The sequence below is a fragment of the Argiope bruennichi genome, chromosome X2, assembly GCF_947563725.1.
Source record: "Argiope bruennichi chromosome X2, qqArgBrue1.1, whole genome shotgun sequence".
NCBI classification, from domain to species: domain Eukaryota; kingdom Metazoa; phylum Arthropoda; class Arachnida; order Araneae; family Araneidae; genus Argiope; species Argiope bruennichi.
This window is the reverse complement of record NC_079163.1, coordinates 61,794,741-61,821,234: the sequence shown is the minus strand read 5'-3', so window position 1 is coordinate 61,821,234 and position 26,494 is coordinate 61,794,741. Positions and strand designations below refer to the sequence as shown.

Genomic DNA, 26,494 nt, shown 5'->3' with positions numbered 1-26,494 from the left:
TCAATTAACGCTTCGTAGTGTTATTGATGAAGACCTGTACAGGAATTTTAACCAACGGCCAAATAAAATGCGTAGATACATGAAATTAAATATCATACGATGGAATTTAGAAGACAAATGTTTCATATCTTGTTGAAATTTAAAAATGAACTTTTGAAATTAAATTTCTTAAGAGTCTCACATACTTTTTGGGAAATTTCTTATTTTGTCTTTGCTTAGATATTTTGAATTCAATTTTAAAATTAAAAAAGGAACTTACTGTCACATTAATTTTTGAGAACACTGGTTCACAAGAAAAGAAAAAGATTAAAAAAAAAAATTAAAATCAAAGAAATATGTTTTAAAAATACTTAAATAATTCAAGGAAATTATTGGAAATAGCTCAAATGATTAAGTAAAGCAGATAAAGCGTAAATAGCTCCCCCCTTCTTTTTTAAACGATAGATTACTAAAATTCAAAAATCCTTGAAACTAATTGGTAATGAACTTAATTTATTTCATGTTTTAGTAATAAAAAGAAGCAAATAGAAACTATTAAGAAAACTATTAATTCATTTTTATTCTTCGCATAGTAATAAAATGATTTTATTCTTCTTTGAAACTATATGTGAAAACTGATTAGTACATGAACAAAGTAAGAAAGCTCATAAGATGAAAAAATTTTTAATCCAAAATATCAACTCTTATTACAGAAATGCATTCATACTCAAGTGAAAACATTATTTTTGTAATATACTTTAGGTTTAAATTAATTTATCCCCAGCTAAATAGTAGAAGAAGGCATGAGTTGTTTCATCTTTTAAATAAATAATAATCTTTTTGTATATTACAAAAACAATTAAAAACTGCTTGTATCTGATATTGTATTTAGTTATCTTTGCAGTAAGTTTTATTTTTCATAAAATGAAGAATTTTAAACTTTTATTTAAAAGCTGTTTATAAATTCATTGAAAATTAAATAACAGGTAAATTGAGGATAGTTTCATAAGGAATGTTTAACCCTTTCGAGACTAATACAACATTTAAGTACAATATCAATGAAATTTATGAGAAAAATCAGTCACGAAAATGCTAAAGAAATAAAGCATGGGAAGTGTAAGTCTTTAAGTAAATATCGCATATAATTTTCCCCTGGGAACAAAGAGGAAAAAATATAAAATGAAATTAATTTCACTTAAATGAAGATATTCTTATGAAATTCCACAAAAAAAAGGGGGGGGATTATGAACCGTGGTTAGCAGATACCTGGCTCTTTCCAAACTAGTGAGAGGGCAGGTTGTTTGAAAAACAAAGACGTAAAGTCTGAAAAACAAAGACCCAAATATTAAAAAGGGAGATATTTTGTTTAATTTGAAATTTTTAAAATTATTAGCTAGTAAAGAATGCTTCTGAGTGACATCTTGACAACAGATTAATTTTAAGTTAGATAAAACTATTTCATTTGCAACTAAATAAAATTTTAAAATGGTAATTTTATTGTTACTAATTGATAAAATATTTTTTTTCTCAAAAAAAGTCATTTCAATATATAATATTTTTATTGCTAAATATTCAACCTTGTTCACATTCTAAAACATTGGAAAGTAGGATGGACACAAATTGAAAATTATTTCACTAGGGCTCTAATGACGAAAGAATTTAATAGACACTTGTAGAATTTTAATGGATAGTGTTTAGACATTGAATTAAAACTTACAATTTATTTTGTTCATATGTTGTATTTTCTTTTTTTTTAATAGCACTGTAAAGGAAACTTTATTTTTGATTTCTTCTAGTGACTGATTTTACTATTCATTAAACACTCTGTATCAAAATATTTCAGTGAAATAAATGATTAAGAATATTCAAGTTTGTATAGACAAATTTTTGATTAAATGCTCATTGATACTTGCTCAAGAGAGCTGATTTTTTACATAAAAGCACTCTCACGTTTCTAGAGTATTCCAGAAGGACATGGCACACCTAAAGTGCGTGTTTTGTATCATATCCCAAGTATCATACAAATCATTCGGTGTCATTCGATGCGCGGTTGCTATGTATAAATATTTACAAGGATTCCTCTTTTGTTTGGCGTAAGTAAACAAGTGATTGTCTTTTGGTTTGATGTTTACTAATTTTGCACATATGCCAGTGATGAAAACATCCTCTAAGCATATGTAAGGGGCGGAATACGATATATTGTGAAGTAAAATTGCGGCACTTAGTGACATAACATAACCAGTTCCAGAAAGATAACTCGGATATAATTTATCGGAATACATATCTTCAGGAACAAACCACTTCGATGATCTATCTCGTATGGGTCTAGCATTTACAATAAGTTTTCCTACTAAGTCATTATTTGTATCTGATTGGATCACAGTTTTAAAAATAACAGGCACATTTACAAACATGTCATCATCACTTTTCATCACAAACTTAGCATTGGTGCAGCTTGTAGTAACCCATTTCAACAAGGACACTGACTTTAAAGTAAGATTGAAATAAGAATCTAGAAGATCATAATGTATAACATCTCCATATTCTTGTTGTTCAGTGAATACAAACATGTCTGAGATACTATCAGAAGATCTTCCAATGATAAAAAATACCTTCGTGCTCTTCGTCCAACTTGATTGTTTTCCCCAAGTTCCACGAATGGCTTGCCTTGCAGCGAAGTTTTGAGGAGCTGAACATACGACTATTACCAAGTTCAAATCTTTTTGAGATTCACATGTTGGTACGGTACCTATAAAATGGGAACGCAGAATAGATTTTTTAGCGGAAAGCCAGGTAGTTTTTGTAGAATTATACCATCTTGCCATGGATATCCTGTTGGCTGAAAACAGTTGCATAAAGTGGAAAAGTAGCGAAAATGAGGTGAAAAGAATGAACACACCAATATAGACGGTCGATCTTCTGAAGGGTGGTAAATTCTAGAAAAAAAGTTATAAATATATAAGAATAAAAATATATAAGAATGTTATTCTTACATATAAACACAGTATAGAGATGAATGGGACCTAATTATATTAATTTACTACATAATAATTATTAATACTAATTATACTGGGACCCTGGGGTTTAATTATAAATCGGTCAAAGAACAAAAACTACTATACAATAAAATTTAATTTAATAGTCATTGTATCTGGAGTGCCCCAAATGCTGCAGTTTCCGAAGGCATCGAAGATATCAATACAAACATCAATTTAAATAGGAAAAAAGAAGGAGAAAAAACCCAGAAATTTCAAGAGTCTGGCCTGGTGATTTCGTCAAAGATCATCAACAGAGGGAGATCCAAAATGGGATATTTCCCTATTGTTTAATTGCTTGCATTAAAATCTCGATTACTTACAGTTACTCTGGGACCTTAAAAAAATTTGCAGCCCCAACAATTAAATTTCACAAAAAGCCGGTAAAATTTTGATTTGTACCTTGTAGTATCGGCAGTCACAATTACTACATGCGCAAATGTTTTTTAAAATATTTTCTTGGATAAATTAAACAATAAGACAATTTTTTAGTTAACAACAACTAGGAGGTCTTATATTTTCTTAAAAATAATGTTATTTTTGGCACGAATATGATTCAATTCTAGAATTTTTACAGAAATTTATAGCAGGAAAAATGATTGAAAGTCTGCGGATCTGCGTTTGACGAATTTTTAGATGAAGACGTTGTTAGAAAAATTGTAATGGGTTGAGATTTTTAAATTCAATATTACAGAAAACTACCTCTTTAATGGAATCAGTTTTTATAAACAGGTCGAAGGTATCCTATGAAAACGAGTTTTTCCAGTGCTTCAACCAATATCTTTTTGCATTACTACGAAAGAAAAATAATCAAACGTAATTTAATAAACGATTTTTAGTATATAGATGATTTGCTTTTATAAAAAAACGGAAATTGTGAACTTATAATTAATTATTAACTAAAAGAAAATTTGAATAAGACTAACCAAGGTATAAGGAAAATTATTTAGGCATTAGTATAGATTTGTCAAATGGCAGCATTCTGTTAGGAATTTGCGATAAAGAAAAAATTTGATTTTAAAGTGAATAAATTATGTAATTTTAAATCAAACTTAAATACTAATATTTTAAAACATTTAATTTTTCCACAATTCGCAGAATTAAAAAAAATTGTAATAACTGGGATTCTTATATAGATGGAACAGATGCTACAACGATTTTCCGATAAATTATTATTACAACATTGAAGATTTGGTACTTTGCGTACTTCGCAGATATTCCGTACTTTTAGCATGCTATTTTCTTCTGATTATCTGAAGGATAAACATGTCAAGAGACTCTTAGGACTAGTTTTTTCTGAGAATATGCCCTCAGTTATGTCTGTAGCTTCAGATTAGGCTGTCGTTTTTCTACTTTACTTTATTTTTCCTCTTGAATGTAATAGATGGCGTAGAGTTTTTGTGCAGTTGTGCAGCATAAAAGATATTCCTTCGTTATCTGAGGACATTGCTCATTTTTTTTTTTTTTTTCGTAAAGAGGTGCATTTTACTTTTCGAAATGTGTTGCTTCTTTCATTTTCACAGCATTTATTATGTTTATGATCTTCATCTTCCTTTTACGGGTGTTTTTCTTAATTTTTCTATATATCATTTTCTGTATTTAAAGCTGAATTCGATTTTTGTAATTTTTATTATTTGTGTACATTTATTTTTCTTATTTATTCTATTTTTCTGAGACCTTCAACTTTACGGGATTTTCGGGTGACGATATGTAAATTTTTAAAATTAAGTCTGATCTTTTACAGGAAAAATCCCATTTCGAATCCTCGTCTGAAGTTGACTTTTGACGAAATTTCTTAGTCGGATTCTTAAAATTCATCGTTTTTCTTTTTTACATTTTTAAATTGATGTTTGTGTAAATTAATAAGGATCAGTTTCTCTGAATACAATGACAGTTTATATCAAATTATAGTAATAATTTGATAGTAGCCAAAGATCATAACTCAGTTTTCGAATGGATTCAGTTTTCAAAGGTACACTAAATGAGTTTATTGAACAGTGGTGGGTGGGTAATTGAAGGTTAATTGTCAGGGAGAAGGAAAAGAAACATTTTCTGTTTACGATAAGCAACTATATGCTCTAGATTTCATCCAAAAAACTAATTATGAAGGGTAAACATGTCAATATACTCTTAGGACTTGTTTTTATTTTGAACAAAGATTTTCGATTTTGTCTGTCAAATTGTAGATGATTTGATCAATGTTAATTCAAACTTTTGTATGAATAAGTCTTTAGAGGCTTGAAATTGAAGAGAAAAAAAATCAGGGAGATACAATTCCTTTAAATTGACAATACAGCTTCTTTAGTAGTTTAATATAAGATACATACTATGGATTAAGTTAAGTATCAGTCACTCTTTAAGGCAAAAGAATGCAATTTTTAATAATTAAGAAATAATTCAAGGAAAATTAAAAAAATTCACATTGTTTTAATTTAAAATCAATAATAATCTTAAATAAATTAAAAAAACCCGGAAATGTATGTCTTCTTTTTGACACAAGCGTTAATGAACTAGCTTAAAAACCATTAACAGAGGTCATCCTTACACAGGGATTATGGTAATAGCTGAAACTAAATTCGGTAGTAGGTAAAACTTGATGAAAAACATAAATTACTTTGTATTTTGATATTTTAGTATCATAAATTACTTTGTAAGAAAAACATTATTAATCCATTCGTCTCTTTTCTTTAAAATAAATCAGGACTCGTTTTTTAATTTGATCAGTGATTTGTAAGTCTGTTAAGTTGTTCAATCGTTTTTATTTTTAATGCTGAAATCCAACCTTCGAAATACGTTTACAACTCACGATTGAATTTTCTTCGCTAATACTTTTAGCTCCAGTACGGTGGATTTTTTTCGGTTGTCAATTTATATCGCATTAGTAACAATTTTTTTTTACGTTTTTCTAATGAAAAATATTTCTTCTGATTCAAAAGAATTAACTGATGTAATTTTCCCAGGGAAGTAACGTTGATGATACAAGCAAATATTCACTGCATTAAATATAAAATAAAAAATAGCTAAATAAACATTGCGAATTTAATTTCTTTAAAAATGAATTTCTTTTATACTTTATCAAAAATGTGGAAATATTTCTATTCGTCCTGTATTCTCCACAAACGAAAAATAAGAATACTTTCTTTCTGATTATTTGTCTCTGTTTATTATTTGGAGAAGTTTGTTAAAAGGCCAGTTTCCATTCAGTATGAAAAGAGATTACAACAGAGCAAACTGTGAGAAACCATGACACACACAATGGATTTAATCAAAATATTTTTGATAGTTTTTTGCAAAGATGAAATACAGCTCTACTGTTTCTCGCTCTGAAACAAATCTTTGAAAAAGGTCAAGTTACTGAATTTTCATGTTCATAGATAAAGTCTTTATTCATCAAATATGATGTTTTTTTTTCTTCTGTTTTCACTCATCTGATAGTAATTTCATTGATTCAAAGACGAAACGGTTTTTGTTATTTTAGAAATGGAGACAGCATACTCTTTATAACATTAATCTCACCAATACAGTTGAAAAAAAAAAAAAAAGATAAGAAGAACTTAGTCACCTACTGTTCCCATTGTCACTTCCTCCTCATTCGTTTAACTCCCTCATCTCAGGAAATTATCGAGGAATGTTATACCTTTTCTCGTCATGCACCAAACGAGTAGTTTCTGTAATATAAAAATATTTGTTGTTTCATTTGGAGATACTTTTCATTGTCAGTGAATCTCTTCCGGAAAACTGAAATGCTATTTTTTTTTTGTTCTATTTAAGAATAATCATGAAAAAGACCACCTAAATAACCACCTACATTTCTGAGAATCGAAAAAGAGATATTTGATAGAAATAATTGCTATATATTTTTTACTGTAAATGCTTATTTTTTCAAAAGTCTTTCAATATAATTGGAATGATACTTTATTCCTAAACATTGCAATAATGACTTATTTATATTTAACCGTTTGAAACTAATCATTATTAATTTATTAATTATCAAAATATTTAATTGGTATTCTTCATTTCAATCAGAAAACTATCTTAACTAAATAATTTGTGTATATAGTAAATTGTGGTTAGATAATTAATTTTCTTTTACATTTTTCCTTCATATACATGTGTATGCACAATTTCTGTTCAAAAGTGGGAAAAAATGTGAGTGTAGGTTTAATATTTTAAAGCTTTAGTTATTTTATAATTACAAAAATGCCAAAATAAATTCTGAAAATATATTTGAATAAACAAATAAAAAGTATAAAAACATTTTATTACTGTAACAATTTATATTATTCTATAAGTCTATAAATATGATGAGGCATAGGACCTCACTGGAAATAAGTATTATAGCCATTAACTCTTTATATAGGGCATCACTAACATAAATTATTTCCTATTTCCATAAATGTTCCATGAATACAAATCAATAAAGAAAATATTTCGAGAATAATCATGCTAAGAAGTAATAACATGCATCACAAAAGATAGAAAAGATTTATTTTTTCATTCCAAACCTATAATGAATGTTTACATATTGAGATAAAGTAATTTTATATTTTATTTCCAGTCAACTTATTTCCTGTTTTACATGCCTTTGCGCATACATGTATCTATGAATTTTTGAATAATATGAATAATTTCTGCAGTAAGAAAATTTTCCTTTTTTGTGAGGTCATACTTATTGAAATGAGTAAAGAAATTTATCCGTTGTATGAAAAAATATGCAAGAAAAGTATATTTCTGTTTTAAATTATGGTTGATTATGGGTACTGTGCTTTTAAAATGAAATCTTATTTTTTCTTTGTTTGGTCTCATCAAAGGAAAAAAAAAATTATCCTTAATGTAAATATTCATGAAAAAAATTAAGTATTGTAATGTTGCAGTTGCATAAAATAACAGAATTTTATTTATAGAAAATGAACCAAAATAATAAATCGCTAAAAATAAAAATGTTGGTTTGATTATATTTTTATAATATCACAATGCATGCCATCATCACTGATTTGCCAATGAAAGGTTCATGTTTATCGAAGGGACAAACAGAAATGCATTAAAATTAAGTTAAAAAAATTCCTAATGTCAATTTTTTTTTCAAATTTAGAAATAAACACACTAACTCTAATTCAGCTAAATCCAAATTATATAAGTTATTAGCTCTAAAAGACAGAAAGAAGAAATTCGAAGAATTTAGTATTTGAAAGTTTAATGCTTTTTTCTTTTAATGCTTTTCTCTGATTTGAAACTGTATGGGCTAGTTTGGGTGTTGCTCTTTTGTTCTAGGTGTCTTTTTTAAAATCTATATAATGCAAAAATAACCCCCTTCTCGAGGTGTAAACCCTATTGAACTAGTCTATTAATGAACCAAAATATTTCTATACAACAGTTATGAAATGAACAAAAGAAATAAGCGAATGAAATTCAAGAATGAATCTTCAATCAAATCTGCAAGATTATATTTTAATTTTTCTACATTTTAATTAAAATAAACGAGCATCAACTGATATATGCACTTTAAAAGAAATTATTTCTAGACATTATTATTTTGGACGAACATAACTTTTTATCTGAGGAATGCAACATCAGAATGTGCTCTAAAATTTGTTTATTTTCCCAAAACTATTTTTTTTTATTTGAATAACAGTAAAAATCTCAAAAAATAACTAAATCATATATATTAGACCAGAAGTAATCCTTTCTAGTAAGTACTCTAGTGAAATTGTTTGGAAAGATGAAGTAAAGTAAAAAAATAAAAGTGTGAAGTAAAAATAAGAGAGAAACAAATTGGACGCTTGCCAGCCCAGGATTCTGTTATTTAAAGATGAGGCAGTAATTGTACTTTTTTTTTTGCACCATCTTACCATGAATTCTGAATTCATTTTATATTACTTTTACATCATACATTAACTTTTCCTGCTATGATCAGGCCTGCGATCGCAGAAATCTTTGGATTTTAAGCATCATCAGAAGAAAAGTTGGCACTTCAATAAAATGCATGTGTAATGCTGTATGGTTTTGCGATACTTTTTATGTGAGTATATATATATATATATATATATATATATATATATATATATATATATAAAGGAAAAGAAAATTAGGAAAATATATAGAATAGTTTAATTCTTATATTTGCTCAGATTGACAGTGTCATAAATATCTAAAAAGCTACTCCTTTTTTTTTTTTGCTCTATATGTAGTAAATTATTTCACTAGAAGACTTTTTTTTTCCTTTCTGGAAAGGAAAAATCTTCGATGAATAAATAGGTGATCGATATTAGCAAGTTAATTTGTTTGTTTCTTTTTTTTTTTTTTTTTTTGAAAAAATTTCCTTTTCTCTCTGTTGTTTGAAATTAAAAATATTGAAGATTAGCTTGCAATATTTATGATTAGTTAAATGGATTTAGAAACATATGTTGCAAAAACAGCGGCGGATTTCCAACTAGACAGCTTCCTACGGCCACTAGGCTGAGAGGGAACCACAACAAATCAATAAAAGAATTTTATTTTATTTCCTACTTGACAAATAAATAAATTTGCAAAAAACACAAATTCCATAAATTATCAAATGTTAGGATAAAATAAATATTTTATCAAATATAATTGGTCAGATTCTTTAATATTTCTTTATACTGACTATTATTAGAATATTTTATAAACACCAAAAATCAGCTTCACTAATATTGTGGACAAATGTGGTTGCTGAGCAGTCTGGAGTCATAATAGATAAATAAAAACAAATACATTTTCACAATAAAATAAATTAACCTGAAATAAAACATTAACATTTTAAAATTATGATGAAATGGGAAACTAAATTTATTAGATTATTAAAGAAGGACCTCAAAATGTGCACTGCCTAGAACCGCAAAATATCTAAATTCACCACTGCAGAAAAAATACACTTCTAATAGTAAAGTGGTAAAATGTTTGTAAATGTTTTTTGCAGAAGATCGCATTTCTGTTTTCTGGAAAGAGGCATTTTTCAAATAAGCTTCGAACAGCTTTTTTTTTATACACCACTATTTTATTTAATAATTTTATTTTGGCAAACATATGAAAAACATTTGAGTTAAATTATATTTTTTGGTTGCAATGTGAAGAAATTATCCGTTCAGAAACAGGGCATTCAACTTTGGAATTCTATATCCTCACCTATAGCCAAAACTTTCTCCTCGAGATTATTTTTTCTTCAAAATGTAATCCTAAAATGGATAAATATATGCAACAAAAGGTTTGCTCTAAATGCTTGGATGTGAAATTTCATCCAATAATCTTTTAAGTCACTTTTATTAACTCTTTAAAAGGTAATTCTTTATTTAGTAATGGTGAATTAAAATATTTTTAGGATTGAGATATACTTAAGAAAAGTGATTTATTTAGCTGATTAATTAAATTTAATTTAGTTCATTAATTATTAACAAATCAAGATGTCTTTTTGTCTGGGATAAGAAGCTGAAGCACTAGATTTCAGTTTTAGTGAAAAATTAGTGAGAACTTGTGGCAACCTGGTAACTGCAGGCAAAGATTGATGAATTTGGCTGTAAGAATATTTTCCATGGCCCCAGAAAGGGTTCAGTCATTTTTTCGGTCCTTTTGATGAAAGAGATTGCAATTGTGACAAGTACAGCTTTTTTTAAAAAAAAAGTTAATTTTTACTTAACTTTAACTTGTGACTTAACTTTTTAATCAGCATTTGTATTTTTTGTATCTTCATTTAAATTATTTTTTGTAATGTATTCATTGATTCCTTCATTATATATATATATAATACACTTCCCTGTAAGCGGCGCTCTAACGAATATGGATAATTTCAATATTTTTACTGTCCAAAGAATCAGGAAATCTACCCAGGTTTCTGAAAGAAACATGGTTGAAATAAAATGAATTAAAAAAACAATGCAATTTTAAGGAGGGAGATTTTAAGAACAGCATGTATGAAAAGTATTTATTAGATTTCAAAATCATATTAAGTCTACAACTAGGACCGGTTTAATTCTGAGGGCCACAAGACTAATGGAGCGCTTCTCTATCAGACGAAATTGTTCGAAGCAAAAAATGCAGCACACATTCATACTTATTTTTGATCATAGGTTAAAATGTATAGAACAAATATAGTCCAGACTTTGTTTTGCCGAAATTTACATGCAGATTGATACAAATTGCTTCTTTGTCAATGTTTAAAAACTCTTCGATGATTCAATGAAACATAACAATATTTTGAGAAGAAATCACGCATTTTTTTCAGCAATCTCAAGCATCCTAGATAAACCTTGTCTCCCGGTATGCTTAAATTCTTCCAGCCCATCTCTTCCGAGTGAAAAACATTTATGCCACAGAAAAATTTTTGATCTAATTAAACAAAACTTACCATTTACTTGTTTCATCAAATGGTAAATTTTCCGAAATCTTTTTTATCAAGCTTTGCCGAAAATTCAATTACAGCGCTGTGTCCCATCTTAATAATTATTTACTTGTTACTGTATCATTGGAGTTAGTTTAATAAATCCAGAAAACTTTTAATAATATGCCAGCAGACGGTCGAGATTTATTATAATGATTGATTACAGCGATGGAGACTCAGTAGTCTGAAATCTAGCCCCAGTCTTAAAATTTTCTTAACACCGAATGTAGAGACATTTTAGAAGTGAAATTTTCAAATATTTTTAAACACGTAAAAAAAGTTTAAATTATTTTTAACTGCCCTCACCAGAGAAAATTTTCATTTACATGTATGTTATTTATTATTGAAACATGAAAAAAAAAATCTTACACCAACAAAGTCAAATTATAACTATGCTTCACTTCAAAAACAGAACTGGCGAAAAAAAAAAAAAAAAAAAAAAAAAAAAAAAACTCAGAAATTTATTGAACAATGGAAATTAAAGAAATTGAATTATTTTTGCTTGTTAGCATAGCAGCTAATATTTTGGCATTTGATGTATTTTAGGGAAAGAAAGCATTCATTTTAATTAGAAATAATCGGTAATAAATGACCCAATTCAATTAATTGAGTCTATGAACCAATAAATAAACGTTTAAATTCACAATTTTTTGAGTAAATTATTGGCAAATTTCCCTAAATGAAAGTAATTTATGAATCAATTACAGCGGATTCACATGACTATTTATGCGCAATTTCTTAATAAATAGAAATTATACTTTTGCTTTTAAAGTTTAGAACTGAAAAGCATTCAGCATTTAAACGATAGTTATTACTTGACATACGTTTTGGAATCCAACAATCTGAAGATAATTATTTCTTTTTCTTTCGGTAGTTATAAATTTTTCAGAATCACTTTTTCATTTCAATTTGATTTCCACCTCATATTTTTAAAGGAATTGAATTCCTCATACTATTAATCATAAACTACGGAAATTTTCTTCACATTTTTCAAGTAAGTGAGGCTTGGAAAAGTTATTCTGCCTTAAAAAAACTTAACGACCTTAAAACAAAATAAAATAAGATAGCTATTCCTGAACATTTTTTAAAATAACACTTTTTAAAAAGAATTGTTTAATATAAATTCATCTAATATTTTCATTTACTGAGTATAGAAAGCAAGAAAAAAAATATAAACATACCATGCGCTTCATAAAACTGAAGGTATTTTCCAAATCGAGTGCCCGTTGTCCGAACAGAAAACTTGTAATGAAAGTGAAGTGTAGCGGCCCGTAACAAGCGCAGACAACTACGGCGCATATTAATCGATAAAGAGAGATAATAGGTTTTCTAAAATTCATCGTGCAATAGTGAATCATTGATATTATTTCATATGAGGCAAAACAGACTAGGAAAGAGGGCAAATGGAAAATATTTATTCGAATAATTGATCAAATTAGCTTAAGAAAAACAAAACAAAGGCTCCAGCGAGAACAGAGAAATTGATAACAGGTAAAAGAGAGGGAAGGGAAATCATTTTTGAAATTTAAGCTGTTTATTTAAATTGTTTTAAAATGAAGGCCTTAAACTGATTTCGTAGTGAAAGTTGTAGAATCTATTCGTGCTTCCATGCAAATATATCGCATCTATTTCCTCATGAAATTTTTTTTTGTTGCTTGCAGCATTGTTTTGCAGAACAGTATCAGCTAATAGATGTATCAGTTTTTGTTACGTGACTGTGACGTGGCTAAATACATAATAACAGATCATTCTACAAAAAAAAAGCAAATTGAAAGAGGATCGGGATCTATGAAAGAGAGATGGAAATACACACACACACACACACACACACACACACACACACACACACACACACACACACACACACACACACACACACACACACACACAAATAATAAGGAAAAAGTTTCAATATTGTGACAAAGGACGCCACTTTCAAAAGAATTTCTAAAAAAACTGATGATCAAAATAAATGATACCGTAAAAGGGGAAAAAAAAAAACTCTAGATTGATTAAAGTGCATAAAAAATGGCAAAGAAAGGAAAACTGAAATAAGATTTATGAAGTAATAGGCTCATAAAAATTAAAAATAAGTCATTGATTAATATTATAGAGGATGGCAAATTACTTTTAAGTGTAACTTTTTAAAATAAAGCAATCATTACAAAAGTGGGGATTTTTATAGTTAAAAATGTAAACATAATAATTCTAAGGAAAAATATTAGAAAAAAAGTAAGTAGACACTTAAAAAAATGAAAGCAGAATTCAATAAATTTCATTTTTAATGAAATGCAAAGTGATTCATTTGTTGAAAATTTACCAATCAGACGTGATTTATATATTAAAAGAACTGAAAAGAGAAAAGCCAGAACATGAAAAAAAATATGACTTATAAAAATGAGAAACTGATTACGGAAAAGCAAATCAAAACAAAAAAAAATAATTCAGATAAAAAGAAAGTAATGAAAGTTCATACCATTATTTGCAATTATATCTGAAAAATAGGTTGAACTAAAAATAAATATATATATTTATTTTTGTATTCTCTTTTGTCAATTGTCAAGAAATCGGTTCAAAACTTGAACAAAAATTAAAAGAAAAGAAAAATATAAGAAAAAAGAAATCAGAAATCTTAGAAGATGTAAGAAAAAGCAAGAAAACGGAAAAAGTTCCAAACCGAAAACGAAGGACAAGGAAAGAGATTTTCATTAACAAATTTTTGTTTGAATCGCTTCAACTGAATAGGCTTTCCATTCCTCTGGTTGCTGCAGAGAAAGAAAAGAAAGTATTGCTAGAATCGACCAAAAGGCTTAGTACACATTTAGAATTGAATATTCAAAATTAAATTTCAGAAAATCATCTCTTTTTGATCAATTTTCCTTATAAAATGATATATTCGCAAGAAACCATGAAGTGAAACAGTCATCGAAAAATATCTAAGACACTGTTGTTAGATGCTTACAAGAGTGTCTCTTGTTGACAATTGAACTTATATCCTATCTTTCTCCTTTGGAACTTGAAGTACAGAGATTTCGTAATTTATGTGATCTTTTCGATTTAGATCGCCAAAGAAGTTTTGGTATCGGAAACAAAAATTCTAAATTTTAAAGGATTTAACGCAGATGGTAATTGAGTTCAATTCTCGATATGCATCTTCAAAAAGGAAGCATTCTTTCTTTTTTGAAATTGAAATATTTTGTGAGCTTTGTTTTTCAGACCAAATCTTTGGCTATCAATTTTGGGTTTAGGATAACAGAGTTAACATTAAAATTTAAAATAGTAACTTGTTTTCTATAAAGACTTTTAGAAATCGAAATGTAAAATCTAACAATGATATGATGGTTAAGAAGATTCAGCATTTGATTTAAACCGAATGTTAGAAAGTCAGTTGGTCACTCTTAGCCACTTAATTAGCTTGATTAGCTGTGAGGAGGGAAAATTAATTTGCTTCCCTTATTCGTCGCTTTAAAAAGAAAGAGAGAGAGAAGCATGCGAAGAACCAATACAATAAAACAGTCGCAGAAGATAAAACCCTTAAATTCTTGGTTGATAATTCTTTCAGTGAAGACAATAAAAATATATCAGGCGTTGATGTCTGTATTGTAATGACATATTTCATAATTCAGAGAAATCTGAAGTATGGATCCAATGTGGAAAGTGTCTTAGCTGGATTCAATAAAACTGCAATGGCGTGGAGGAAGAAGGCAAGAAGGTGTGAATTTTGTAAATCATATTCTTGATTTGTCTTTTGTTTGGTTTGTAAAATAAAACCGTCTTCTATATTTCCACTGAAAATCAAATTTGGCTAATTCCTCATAAAGTAAACACGTGCATCCATTTTTCCTTCTCTGGGATAAGATCAAATGATTTGACTTCTATGAAAAACATCATTGATAAAAAAAAAAAAAAAAAACCTAGTGAAACTATGACATTTCAGGTATGATATATCGTACTTAGTCAAATACTGTATTTTTTTTAAAGAAACCTGACAATAGTTTAGCTCCAATGGTCTTCGTTTTTCATCTGTTCTTATCTTTCTTTTAATAATAAATTTCTTAAACAAGAATTCAGTTGCCTGTCGGTGCATGAGTATATCTTAAAAACTAAATTCAAAATTCATTTGAAAAAATAATGATATACAGAAAATATAAAAATGAACAAATAAAATCCATTTGCTTAATTTAGAGTTACAGCTAAAATTTCCATTGAAGATATGGCGAGTTCATCCAAGTATATTGTGATAGACTCTTAAGAGTTTTTTTTTTTTCCACAAGTTCATCAAATTGAATACTCATTTGGAAACAATTGAAAAAAATTGGAAATGTCTTATAAATCCTTAAAAGACGTAAAGACCTGTTCTTAGTGAGTGTTGAATAAATATATAGATCGAGTATTCTGTTTAAATATTTGTAAAAAAAAAAAAAAAAAAAAAAAAGACAAATAATTTGTACATTGGAGAAGCAAATACAACTCGTTTTCTGCGATAGCCATTCTTCATTGGTATTCGAATGTGTCGAAGAATGGAGGCACATTGAATGGCTTCACGGAATGGTATCAAATGCTTAAAAAGGGAATGTGCACAGAACCTAAAACCTGAAAGTTTCTCAAGAGAATATTTAAGAATTGTTGTGGAAAAATGACGTGAACATCGATGCGCTTTCGCTCTTTATTAGACTGAACATTTAGAATTTCAGTTTCTTCAAATCTTTTTTATAATTTTTCGTTTTTTGCTGATATCAGATCACATCGTGATATTTTTAACCCAATAAAATTTATAAATTTCTGGTACTTCATTTAAAAAAAGACCATGAAAGCATGTTATTGTTAAGTCATTCAACTCATGATCAGAGCAGAGTTCACACGAATTATTAATAGGCTGACGTCGATTGCATTTCTAATATTTATGCAAATGAAAATGTTCTAGACTGTAATTTTAAATTAATTTAACTAATTTATTAACGAAGTAAATTCTCATACCTTTTAATGCTTAAATTAATAAAAGTGCCCTTAAATGATTTTGGCACCATTTTCTTTTATGTAGAAGCATTGAACTCATATGTGCACAACTTTTAGTACGTATTTGTTATTATTAAGTGTTCTGGTAAAATCAGTTGCAGTCCTATCTCTCACAGTATTTTCAGCATTGAATAAAATTCAGGCATTCTGCAGGTTAATAGATATTCCAAGTTAAATGACAAAACATTTGTTTTGGGCCAGAGAGTTTACTTACCTTTCCAAAACAATTTAGAGAATAGCAATAAGCACTGCATAGCATGACAAATACTATTTCAGTACAGTACTAAAAGATGCTTTTATCATAAAATTGCAAAGAGATACGAAATGATTGATTTTCTACAACAGATTTTACTAATAGGTAGATTGGTGTGGCAGTTTAAACTGTTAAATGCCACATCTTACAAAAATGCTATAAGATGTCGATAAATGTTTGCCTCCCTGTTCTACTTGCAAGCATATTCTATGAATTTCACTTTTATAATGTACAAAAGTATTAAAGTTAAGAAGTAAAAAATAAAAAAGCCAATGCTTAAATTTTCTAAAATAACAGATATTTCATAATTTGACTAGAAATATTAGATATTTTATAGTATGTCTGAATTTCATGCATTGTTAGCAATAAGAAACTGCTGGTAGTAATGAAAAGTTTAATGTTCTGTATGGTTATGTTGATACATTAAGAAAATACCACTTAGCCTTAAATTCAGCTTAAAAAACAAGCAGTGAAACAATAAAAAGTGTATATATTTTAGCTGTAGTAATAATAATAATAGAAAGGTAAATGCACATAGAAATTTATCAGTTCTTCTAAAAAACAGTAGTCATTAAACAAATGATGCATCTATTGGCAGTGTCGTAGACATGAAACACACACACACACACACACACACACACACACACACACACACACACACACACACACACACACACACACACACACACACACACACACACACACACACACATCCTGATTTGTCAGAAAAGCCTTGTAAATCTACAATAATTCTTAAATTCATCAATATCAAAGTAAGTATAATAATCTTTTTATTATATATAGGTCAATTAATTGAACTCTAGATAACAGAGCGCAAATATTTTTCCATTTGTTTAATATAAGCCATTCTATTATTATTACATTTTTTGCAGAAATGGGAACTTACTTTGATTATCAACATGTGCATTTCTTCAGCTATTTTTTTAAATAATTCAATTTAATTATAAAACTTAACATGTAACATGATTTTTTACCTTTTCTAATGCAACTGAAAGGAATCAAAGAAAAATCTGCTGCCTTTGCATTGTTACTTTACTAATGGAGTTTCGTTTTGTCAACTGAAATTCGAATTCAGCGAACATACAAATCGTGTCTAGAACTTTTTACAGATCACCAGGTTCATTTTTATTTTGCTGAGTTCATAAAATTACAACTGAAAAAAAAGTAATTTTTCGTTCTCGATTTCTAAATTCTAAGTAGTAGATAAGTAAGTAGATAACTATCGAGTTGAATAATTCCAAACTAGTTCAAACCACTTTTCCAATAAAGTAAAAGATAAAAACTTGCAAGAATTTTTTATGCATATTAAGGAATGCATTGAGAGAAGCAATGGAGATAGCAAATAGAAGGTTTTTCCAAACCATTTAGTGAAGAAAAGGAGGGCATTCTATATCAGAAACATAACTATATAAAATGGCACCCAGAGCGAACTCCAAAATAACTCCCCTGCCCTGTTTGTCTAACAGCACTCTATACAACCTTTATGAAATGGAGATCTAAGATTGAACTTGCAATTAAACTTAAATAATTATGTATTCAACAATTTTGATTTAATGTAATTTAGTCGCATTAAGCAACCAGTTGGTTCACCCATCAAATAAATGATGTTGATTCCGATTTCAGTGATAGACAGATACATCATTACATATTTGATTACATGCGTAGTTGCATTCGCCGTGTGACTGTGACATCACATAAATTGACTTCATTTATTACAATCAAAACAATGAAAATATATCCGATACTTTCCACTTGAAGCTACATTAATTAAAAATTCCTTAATTTCTATCACAAAATTAATTAATTTAATTATATGAAGGAAAATTATTTTATTCAACAACTCATTTTAATTAATAGTGATAAGTTTTACTTTATAAATATACAAAATTTTGCATAAAACCACTTATAAAAAATGAATTAAAGAATTTCGATTGCATTAAATCTTCATATTAGTTAAACGCCCAAACTCCACTTCGCTGTGTGGCTGACGGCTTATAAGAATCATCATCTTATGCGCCTTCTACATTATGGCACACTTCAATCGAGAAATGCGGTTGCTGCATGGGAATAAAGTATTAAGAAGTTATAAAGAACTTTTTTAAATATGACTAATAAAACCGAGGTATTATACAAATTTAAGTTTCTTAATTTTTCTTATTAATAATTAAAAACTTTAAATATAATGCTTTACTTCATTAAAATTCATTTATCCAATTACTATTATTAACGCTTTAGATAATAGCTATTAGGCCACAATTAGAATGGACACCCTATGTAAAATCCAATGTACATGAATTATAATAATCATTTACTTACAATGACAAAGAGCCTCGCGGAAGAGGTATAGAAACCAGGCGATAACTATACTCCAGTATAAATTTTAAAAAATCGCAGCGTCCCGGGTTCGAGTCCTGGTTCGGGCATGGTTGTTCCTCTTCTGTGTTCTATCTGTGAGATGTGTGAATGTGCCTCCCTATAAAAAGGGGTTGTACAAGCGAATGTGACACATGAAATAGCTAAGTCGTACTCATGGCCCAATTTCACGTTACTGAAAAAATAAGAGACTCTCACTCGGCTTAAATCGGCTGACAGATAACTGTCAGTGGGCTTGTAAAGTGTCATAAGTCACAACAACAAAAATTTGCAAATTCAAATATTATAAGTTTCAACTCATTTCTCAGCTAGTTTGAAATTATAATCTCAAAATAGGTAGATGAAAAATATGTACACCCTTTAATTTGAAAACATAACGATACATTTGTAGTAAATGCCCAAATGCCACTTTTGCCCATATTGCACAAATCATGTCTCCCAAGAAGTTCTAGACTGCAATTGTTATATTTAAAACATTCTTATTTTTAAGCTAATTTAAAAATGGAATAAGGCCAGTAAATTCAATTTGAAAGAAAAGATTTCATATGACCGTTTTACAGATGAATGCTCATTTTCCCTTTTCATCGATCATTTTTTTTTTTGTATTTTTTGAGCAGATTTTCTATACATGTGCATTAAGAAATTAATCATTCACGTGAAAGAGAACCTTTGGCGATTTCTCCTATTGTTGCCCGTGTTACCCAAGCAACAACAAGCTCGCTCAGACCATAGTTACGGGGTAACAATGAATTTTCATTATGGTCACAAGAGGGAGATACGTTGTGTCGGGAAATGTCAACATTAGTTTTCTTATTGTAGTTGAATAAGAAATAAAACTTACTTGAATGAAGAGTTGAAAGCGATGAATAATTCATAATCCAATAATGACAATCTTTTGTACATCTTGTTCATTCGCCCAATTGAATGGAAAGAAAACACGAAATTTCCCCTAATGCACCTTACGAAAATCGATAAAATGATGGCTGAAAAATAGGGTTATGATGATCAAGCGTTTGAAAACATCATCAGTTCAAACCACTGAAAAAACTTTTTGTATTGCATACCAGTTAAGAAAGTACTTATGTTAGTAGTAATAGTTCTTTATAAATGAAAAGGGAATTTTTAAGTAGAAATTTAAAATAGATATCGAATCAATTATTTATTCCGTCATTAAACTATGAAAATTAATTAAATGAAAGTCTTTAATAAAATAATATTTCAGCAAATTATTTAAAAAATGGCAAATCAAAGAATATTTAGAAAAGACCTTAAAATGAATCGAAATGCTTTTAAGAATAAACTTGATAAGGTGATAGGGGTTTGGATATTTCCTATACTTAAAAAGAAAAAATTCTGTCTTAATCATTGGTATCATATTTTGCCTCAATACATCATAATGCACTTCGTTCCCCAATTTTGAAAATTCAAATACGGTATCATGCAAAAATTAGGTGTTTTTTTTTTTTCCTGTTTTTTGATTGCAGTTAGCAATAATTTCAGAAATTATGCGAATTTGAATGTGTTTCAACTATGAATTATAAGGCAATTATTTTCGAAATAATAAATAAAAACTGTAATTTAGAAAGGGATGTCATATCTGCCTTCTATCTAAAAAATAATAAGTTAATAAATAATGGTTGGTGTGACTCATAACATTATCAGTAATTGAATGAAATGCTGAAAAAAAAACTTTAAATATCTTGAAATTGATATTTTTATTTGGTGAAACATTTCTGAAATGATAATGACTAAATTTATAAAATCTCAAGATAATTACTTCTAAATGCAACAGTTACCTTAAGAGTTATTTTAAAAATAATAAATAAAAACTGTAATTTGGAAAGGGATGTCAAATCTGTCTTCTGTCTAAAAAATAATGTAATAAATAATGGTTGGTCAGTCTCATAACATTATCAGCAAATAAGTGCAATACTGAAAAAAAAACTTTAAATGTCCTGAAATTGATATTTTTATTAGGTGAAACATTTTTGAAATGATAATGACTAAATTTATAAAATCTAAAGATAATTGCTTCTAAATGCAACAGTTATCTTAACGAATTCTTTGTTCTATTTGCAATGGAGTCTCTCCCCCCCTTTTTTTTCTTTCTTTTACATTTTTTTTTCTTTCTTTTACTTTACCTTTCTTTTTCAGTATATAAATAAATTTCATGCTTAAGAAACATTTTTTTGGTGTGGACTCTTTTGGGAAAAATCAAGATAATAAAAAAATTTCTTTCTGTATGCCAAATATTCACCAATAACTTAAAAAATATATACAAAAATAAATCGAACAAAAATCTATAAAATTTAAGTGATAAAGTTCAAAATAAAAATTGGAAGCGAAATGGACTGAAAGTTAAGGCCTATAAGATTGTTTATTTTAACATACAGGCTATTTGAATATTCGAAGTATTTTAAATTAAAAAAAAATAATGCAAAATACAGACTGAACATTATATTTTTCTTGATATCTCAGAAAGCGTAATTGCGACGAAGAAGAGTTTATAATTCTTTATTTGAGTTCTAATCATCGATATAGTAACACACAGGCGTGTCTAAATGCTGAACTATTTTTCCACACGAACTAATTGTTGATTTTTACATACAATTTCATCTCACTCAGCTAATTCAAATGTTAATTTTAGAAACTGATGAAGTTCATAGAAATTTTAAAAATCTTGCCAAAAGACATTGGGCCAAAAAACAAAATGACAAAGTGGCCCTACAAATAATGTATCTATGATGAAAGTTCCTGAATGTGTTATCTATAAACAAGTTTTCTATGCAAAGTTATATGTTATCTGTGCAAAGTTTTATTATTTTAAAAGTTATGGCTTTTCAGTAAGTTTCAACGTCCTGTACTTGTCACTACTTTGAGATTTAAAAATCTAAGGTCCTAATTATTTTATCCGAATAATTTTTTCCTTTTGGGCATTATCTTTTAAAGTAGAAAAACCGTACTTTTTGATATATCATAAGACCTTGAAATTTCAAAAATAATATATTGATGGAATTTTAATAAAATATACATAAACAAAATCTGATGTTGAACCAAATATGAAAAAAAAAGAAAAGTTTGGTTCGGTCGCTTATAAGATTAAACTCTAAGCATCAAAACATGGTCATCTGATCTAGTTTTTCATCCAGGTATTAAGCAATTCCAACTCTGTAGCAGTTAGACTTTTCTTCATCAAGATTTGCAACAGCAATGTAAATCGGAAGAAATGTTTCCGAAAAAAGTACTAGAAACTGTGTTTGGATTTAAGCGTCAGTGTAGCGCTTGATATTCCGTAATGAGCTGTTTTATGGCCTACAAGAAATCTATCATTATCTCTGTAAGATAGAAAATTTTTCTCACTTATGCTTATTTTGTCTGAATTATACGGATATCGTTTGTGTGATCCTCATTTTGAAATCTAGATGTTAAAACTAAGGTCCGCTGGCTTCGAATGATTATTTTAATGTATTTTTTTAGCCCATTGCAAAGTATTCAGACAAATGTAAGAAATTTCGTTATATTTTGGTTTACCTACTCTTCAGAAAAGACTGAAAATAAAATATTTTCAGAAGGCATTACAATAGTCTATTGTGGATGCAAGCCTTTTTTCAAATATGTATTTAAAAGCTTATGGCTCTTATCTTTTAACTAAAAATGATTCAAAAGTTAAAACTTGGTGGAAACCATACAGTAAATAAATTTTTAAAAAAAACCAATTTTTATGAATATACTCTTGTCAATGTAACTAAAATTTTAAAAAAGTAATTAAAGTAGAGGTAAAAAAGATTTTATATTTATAATTTGTTATAAGAATCATGAAATTTTGATATCCCTTTTTTAAAATTCTTTAACAGGAGGCACCACTTGTACGGAGTCAAAATTTAAATCATTGATAATTTACTTCTGAAAATATAAAATAGCATATTGTCATCGAGACTACTTAAGTTTTCAAAATGCAAAGTCGTTAAAAAGAGAATAAAAAATTGATTACAAAATTCCATTTTTGCAAACATGAAGCGGTACATCACGTTATTAGATTTTTAATTATTTTAATTAAACGGGATTAATCTTTAGAACCAAGAAATTAAGGAATTCGAATCTTCAAATTTTCAGTATGAACGCTAACGTTGAAAGAAACCTATGCCAAGATCACCAATGTTTATGAAATATTTTAGGCAATCATGTCATTTTCTGATTTATATTCTTAAAAAAACAACCTAAGATATTCACTTCTATTAAACATAAAATGGCCTCAAATTTTCATATCGGCTATTTTTTCAAATATTCAGGATGTTGCCGAATAGAGGTGATAGTAGGCATCAAGAGGATAAAAAAATTGCCATAAAATATAGGATGCAAACTTCATTTAGTGGAAGAAAATAGCAAAAATAGTCATGAAAGGTGTGATTTTGAGTGGAACAAAAAAGAATATAATAGAAAGTAGAGATAATAAGTAGAAAAACTATATTTGATGTAAAGCAGGATTACAATATGAATAGATAATGCATCCCAGTTCAACAAATGTCAGCAAAAAGATAGCGAGAATTTTTTATAGGAATTGTTTAAACTTGCGGCCGCAAAGTTCCTTGCACTTTCAACGCTGATGGATTAAGAGTTTCCTGTAATCCTCGCATTCGCTTGGCCATTCTATTTTTAAAATTTTCATCGACTGAATGTGGTTTTGTAGCCCTATGTTCTACGGTAATTTTTCATCTCCTTGATGTCTTCTATCGCCCTTTTGAATTTATCGGTCGAATTCGGCAACACCTGTGTGCAGTATCTTCAGATTATCCCTTCCTTTTTTACAGTGTAAAAAGTCGGCAATTTTAGGGCGGGAAAACTGCCGATTTTTAAAGAGAATTAATGTTTTCTCAATTTTGGCTCATGGATAATGTTGTGACTTGCGCTTTATTATGTGATGCATATTTTACAAAAGATTATTATCCGCTTTTTGTGAATATCTTGGAAAATATTTTATTATCAGATATTATTGATCTATGAAGAGCAGGTACACCAAAACATCAAGAAGTTTCATATATTTGTGTGGAACTTCTTAATGTTTTGCTTTGTCATTGACATTGTCTTGCTCGAAAAATGTGGATTAAATTTTGTGAGACATCAAGATTCAGCAAACCGCATCCTTAGCGTTTGAATACAAAATTGCAGTTACACAAATGGTATCCAAAAGTCCATGGAATACATTCCAGAAATGATAAAGTAGACACTGAGAGTAAAATAACACTTTTTTCCCATCATAATTCGATATTGTTAAATGTTTGTTTGGTCATTTATGACAAATCAAGCACTACACTGATATTTCATACTGTATCATTTTCCAAAATTCTCTTCGCGAATCATTTCATATTGGTTTCGCTTATCTTTATCCAAGAAAAACTTAACTACTGCAAAGGTGGAATTGCTTAATTTTATACCTAGATGTGAAGTTGAATCATTCAATCAGGGTTAAACATTTGAAGTTCAAGTCGTTGAGTACTGAAAAGTACAAAACATTGAAATCTGTAGAAAAGCTTTCTACAAGGTGTTGAGATTTCATATCTTCATTAATGTTTGAAAATCTAACAGCTTAGAGAACTTTTTCCAAGAATTCGTTTTTAGTCTACGAAAAACTGACAGTTTCCAGCACTGGGTTTAAGCCTGAGGAAAATTATATGTGGGAAACGCAGTTTTTTATTATGATTAGGTCCAAAGAACAGCGAGTCTAATTCCAATAATTCTATAACAATTTTTCGGATTTGGTAATTTCGAACTTTATATAGTGAGAAGCCAAACAAATATGGAATATATAGGCAAGTGATAAGCCAAACAAATATAGAATTTATTTAGTTTAAATGATAAAAAATTAACTTAAAACATTTTAAAAAAATTAAATCAAAAGATTTAAATAATTAGAAAAAATTTCCTCAACTGAAGAGCTTGAAAATTTCAGTTTGTCATAGCATATAAGGAAGCCCCTCATATCCTTACACGTCAACTTAATTCAATTCTGACAGAAGTAAATAACGACTGTAATAAATTTGATGACATCGAAAAATAATTCAGCTCTTGACAGTTTTCTTGAAAAGAATATTTAATGAGCCTAAAATATATGCAAAATTCAGATTTCAGTATAGTTTGAACTCGTAAGCGTGCTGTAGTTTTCTAAATGGCATTACAAACTAAGTCTGATGAAAAATTTTTAATTTAAGATTTCATTTCATGGAAAATCTCTAAACAAGGAATTTGCCTTCCTCTAAAATGAATTTAGAGAATTAAGAGATTCACTATTAATACAATATTTTGCTCTATAAAATGGCTAGCAGAATTATTTGAACATTTGATGTTTCTCTTTAATATTTTCAATCATCCACTAATGTAAGGTTACAATGTGAAAATTAACATCCACATGACAGTTCAATTTATTATTACTGAAACTTCAAAATTAATTTCGAAGACGAATTTGATAGTGTACATTTTCACATCTACTCTTGAAATCTGGAACTATGATGATTTCCTTGTTCATGAAGTAAATTTTCCTTGTTGTAGACAATTGTGAAAAGACAATGCACCTTCTCTTTATTGTTCTTTTGTTAGTTCTTTTTTATTTCCTTCTCGCAAATCAAAATAGAAAATTTAGTCTAGTAGGCTTCGTTTTTTCGATTTTTCATTGATTATATTAATCATTCTGATATTATTTTTGAGCATTATAAAGTTGCATCCTTTAGAATCCAGATATCCTCTCACCATCTCAGATATACTACAGCCACGTAAAGGAATGCGTACTTATTGAATATATATTAATGATAAACAAATGATTGCTTTAAAATAGGATCAGGATAGCTAAATATAATCGGAGGATCAACTCCCGCTCATTGCGAATTCAAAAATATTTCTAAATAACAGGAATTTTTTCTCTTCTCCCTTTAAATCATATACTAGAGATGAAATAGACACATTCGGAATACTTGTATCAATTTTCAATTCCTTTTGATTCGCGTACATAGAGGAACATTATTAAAATCAGAATGAATTTTTTTGAACAATAAATGCCTCCAATAGAACTTCGAAATATTTCAAGATAAAGTAATTTGTCTGACTTTAATTCAGTATTTTGGACAAACAGAATGCGAATATGTACAAATGAATATTAAATTCATTACTAATTGTCAAAAATTTGACTTACCTACAAATAAAATCTTTCAGTTATTAAATTGTAGTTATCCGGATCAAAATTTTTTAATCTATCAAGCGATATAGTCGGATGGTATAGGAAGTAATGAATTCTGTTTTGAATGCGAGGAAATCAGTTTCAATCAAGAATATTCTTCCAACTGGTGAATTTATTAATCCATTGTTAATGTATTAAAAATCAAATAATTAAACTTAGATGATATGGGGATCTTGTAAATTAAGATTAATGTCCCAGGG

General features: G+C 28.4%; 1 protein-coding gene across 3 annotated transcripts; it reads right to left on the bottom strand.

Moving 5' to 3' along the window:
• Window positions 1–1,624: 1,624 nt before the first annotated feature.
• On the bottom strand, window positions 1,625–26,326 carry LOC129960700 (beta-1,3-galactosyltransferase 1-like). 3 transcript variants are annotated; one of them, XM_056074266.1, is made up of 4 exons: window positions 26,250–26,326; window positions 19,911–20,052; window positions 6,581–6,682; window positions 1,625–2,915 (listed from the first exon to the last, which is right to left on the bottom strand). In XM_056074266.1, exons 3-4 carry the CDS (start codon window positions 6,587–6,589, stop codon window positions 1,926–1,928), a joined length of 999 nt encoding a protein of 332 aa, XP_055930241.1. In that variant the 5' UTR covers window positions 6,590–6,682; window positions 19,911–20,052; window positions 26,250–26,326; the 3' UTR covers window positions 1,625–1,925. The 3 variants fall into 3 exon arrangements, with proteins under 3 accessions (XP_055930241.1, XP_055930242.1, XP_055930240.1); XM_056074267.1 differs by lacking the exons at window positions 19,911–20,052; window positions 26,250–26,326 and adding an exon at window positions 12,588–12,772 and having other exon boundaries at window positions 6,577–6,682; XM_056074265.1 differs by lacking the exons at window positions 19,911–20,052; window positions 26,250–26,326 and adding an exon at window positions 12,588–12,772.
• Window positions 26,327–26,494: the final 168 nt, after the last annotated feature.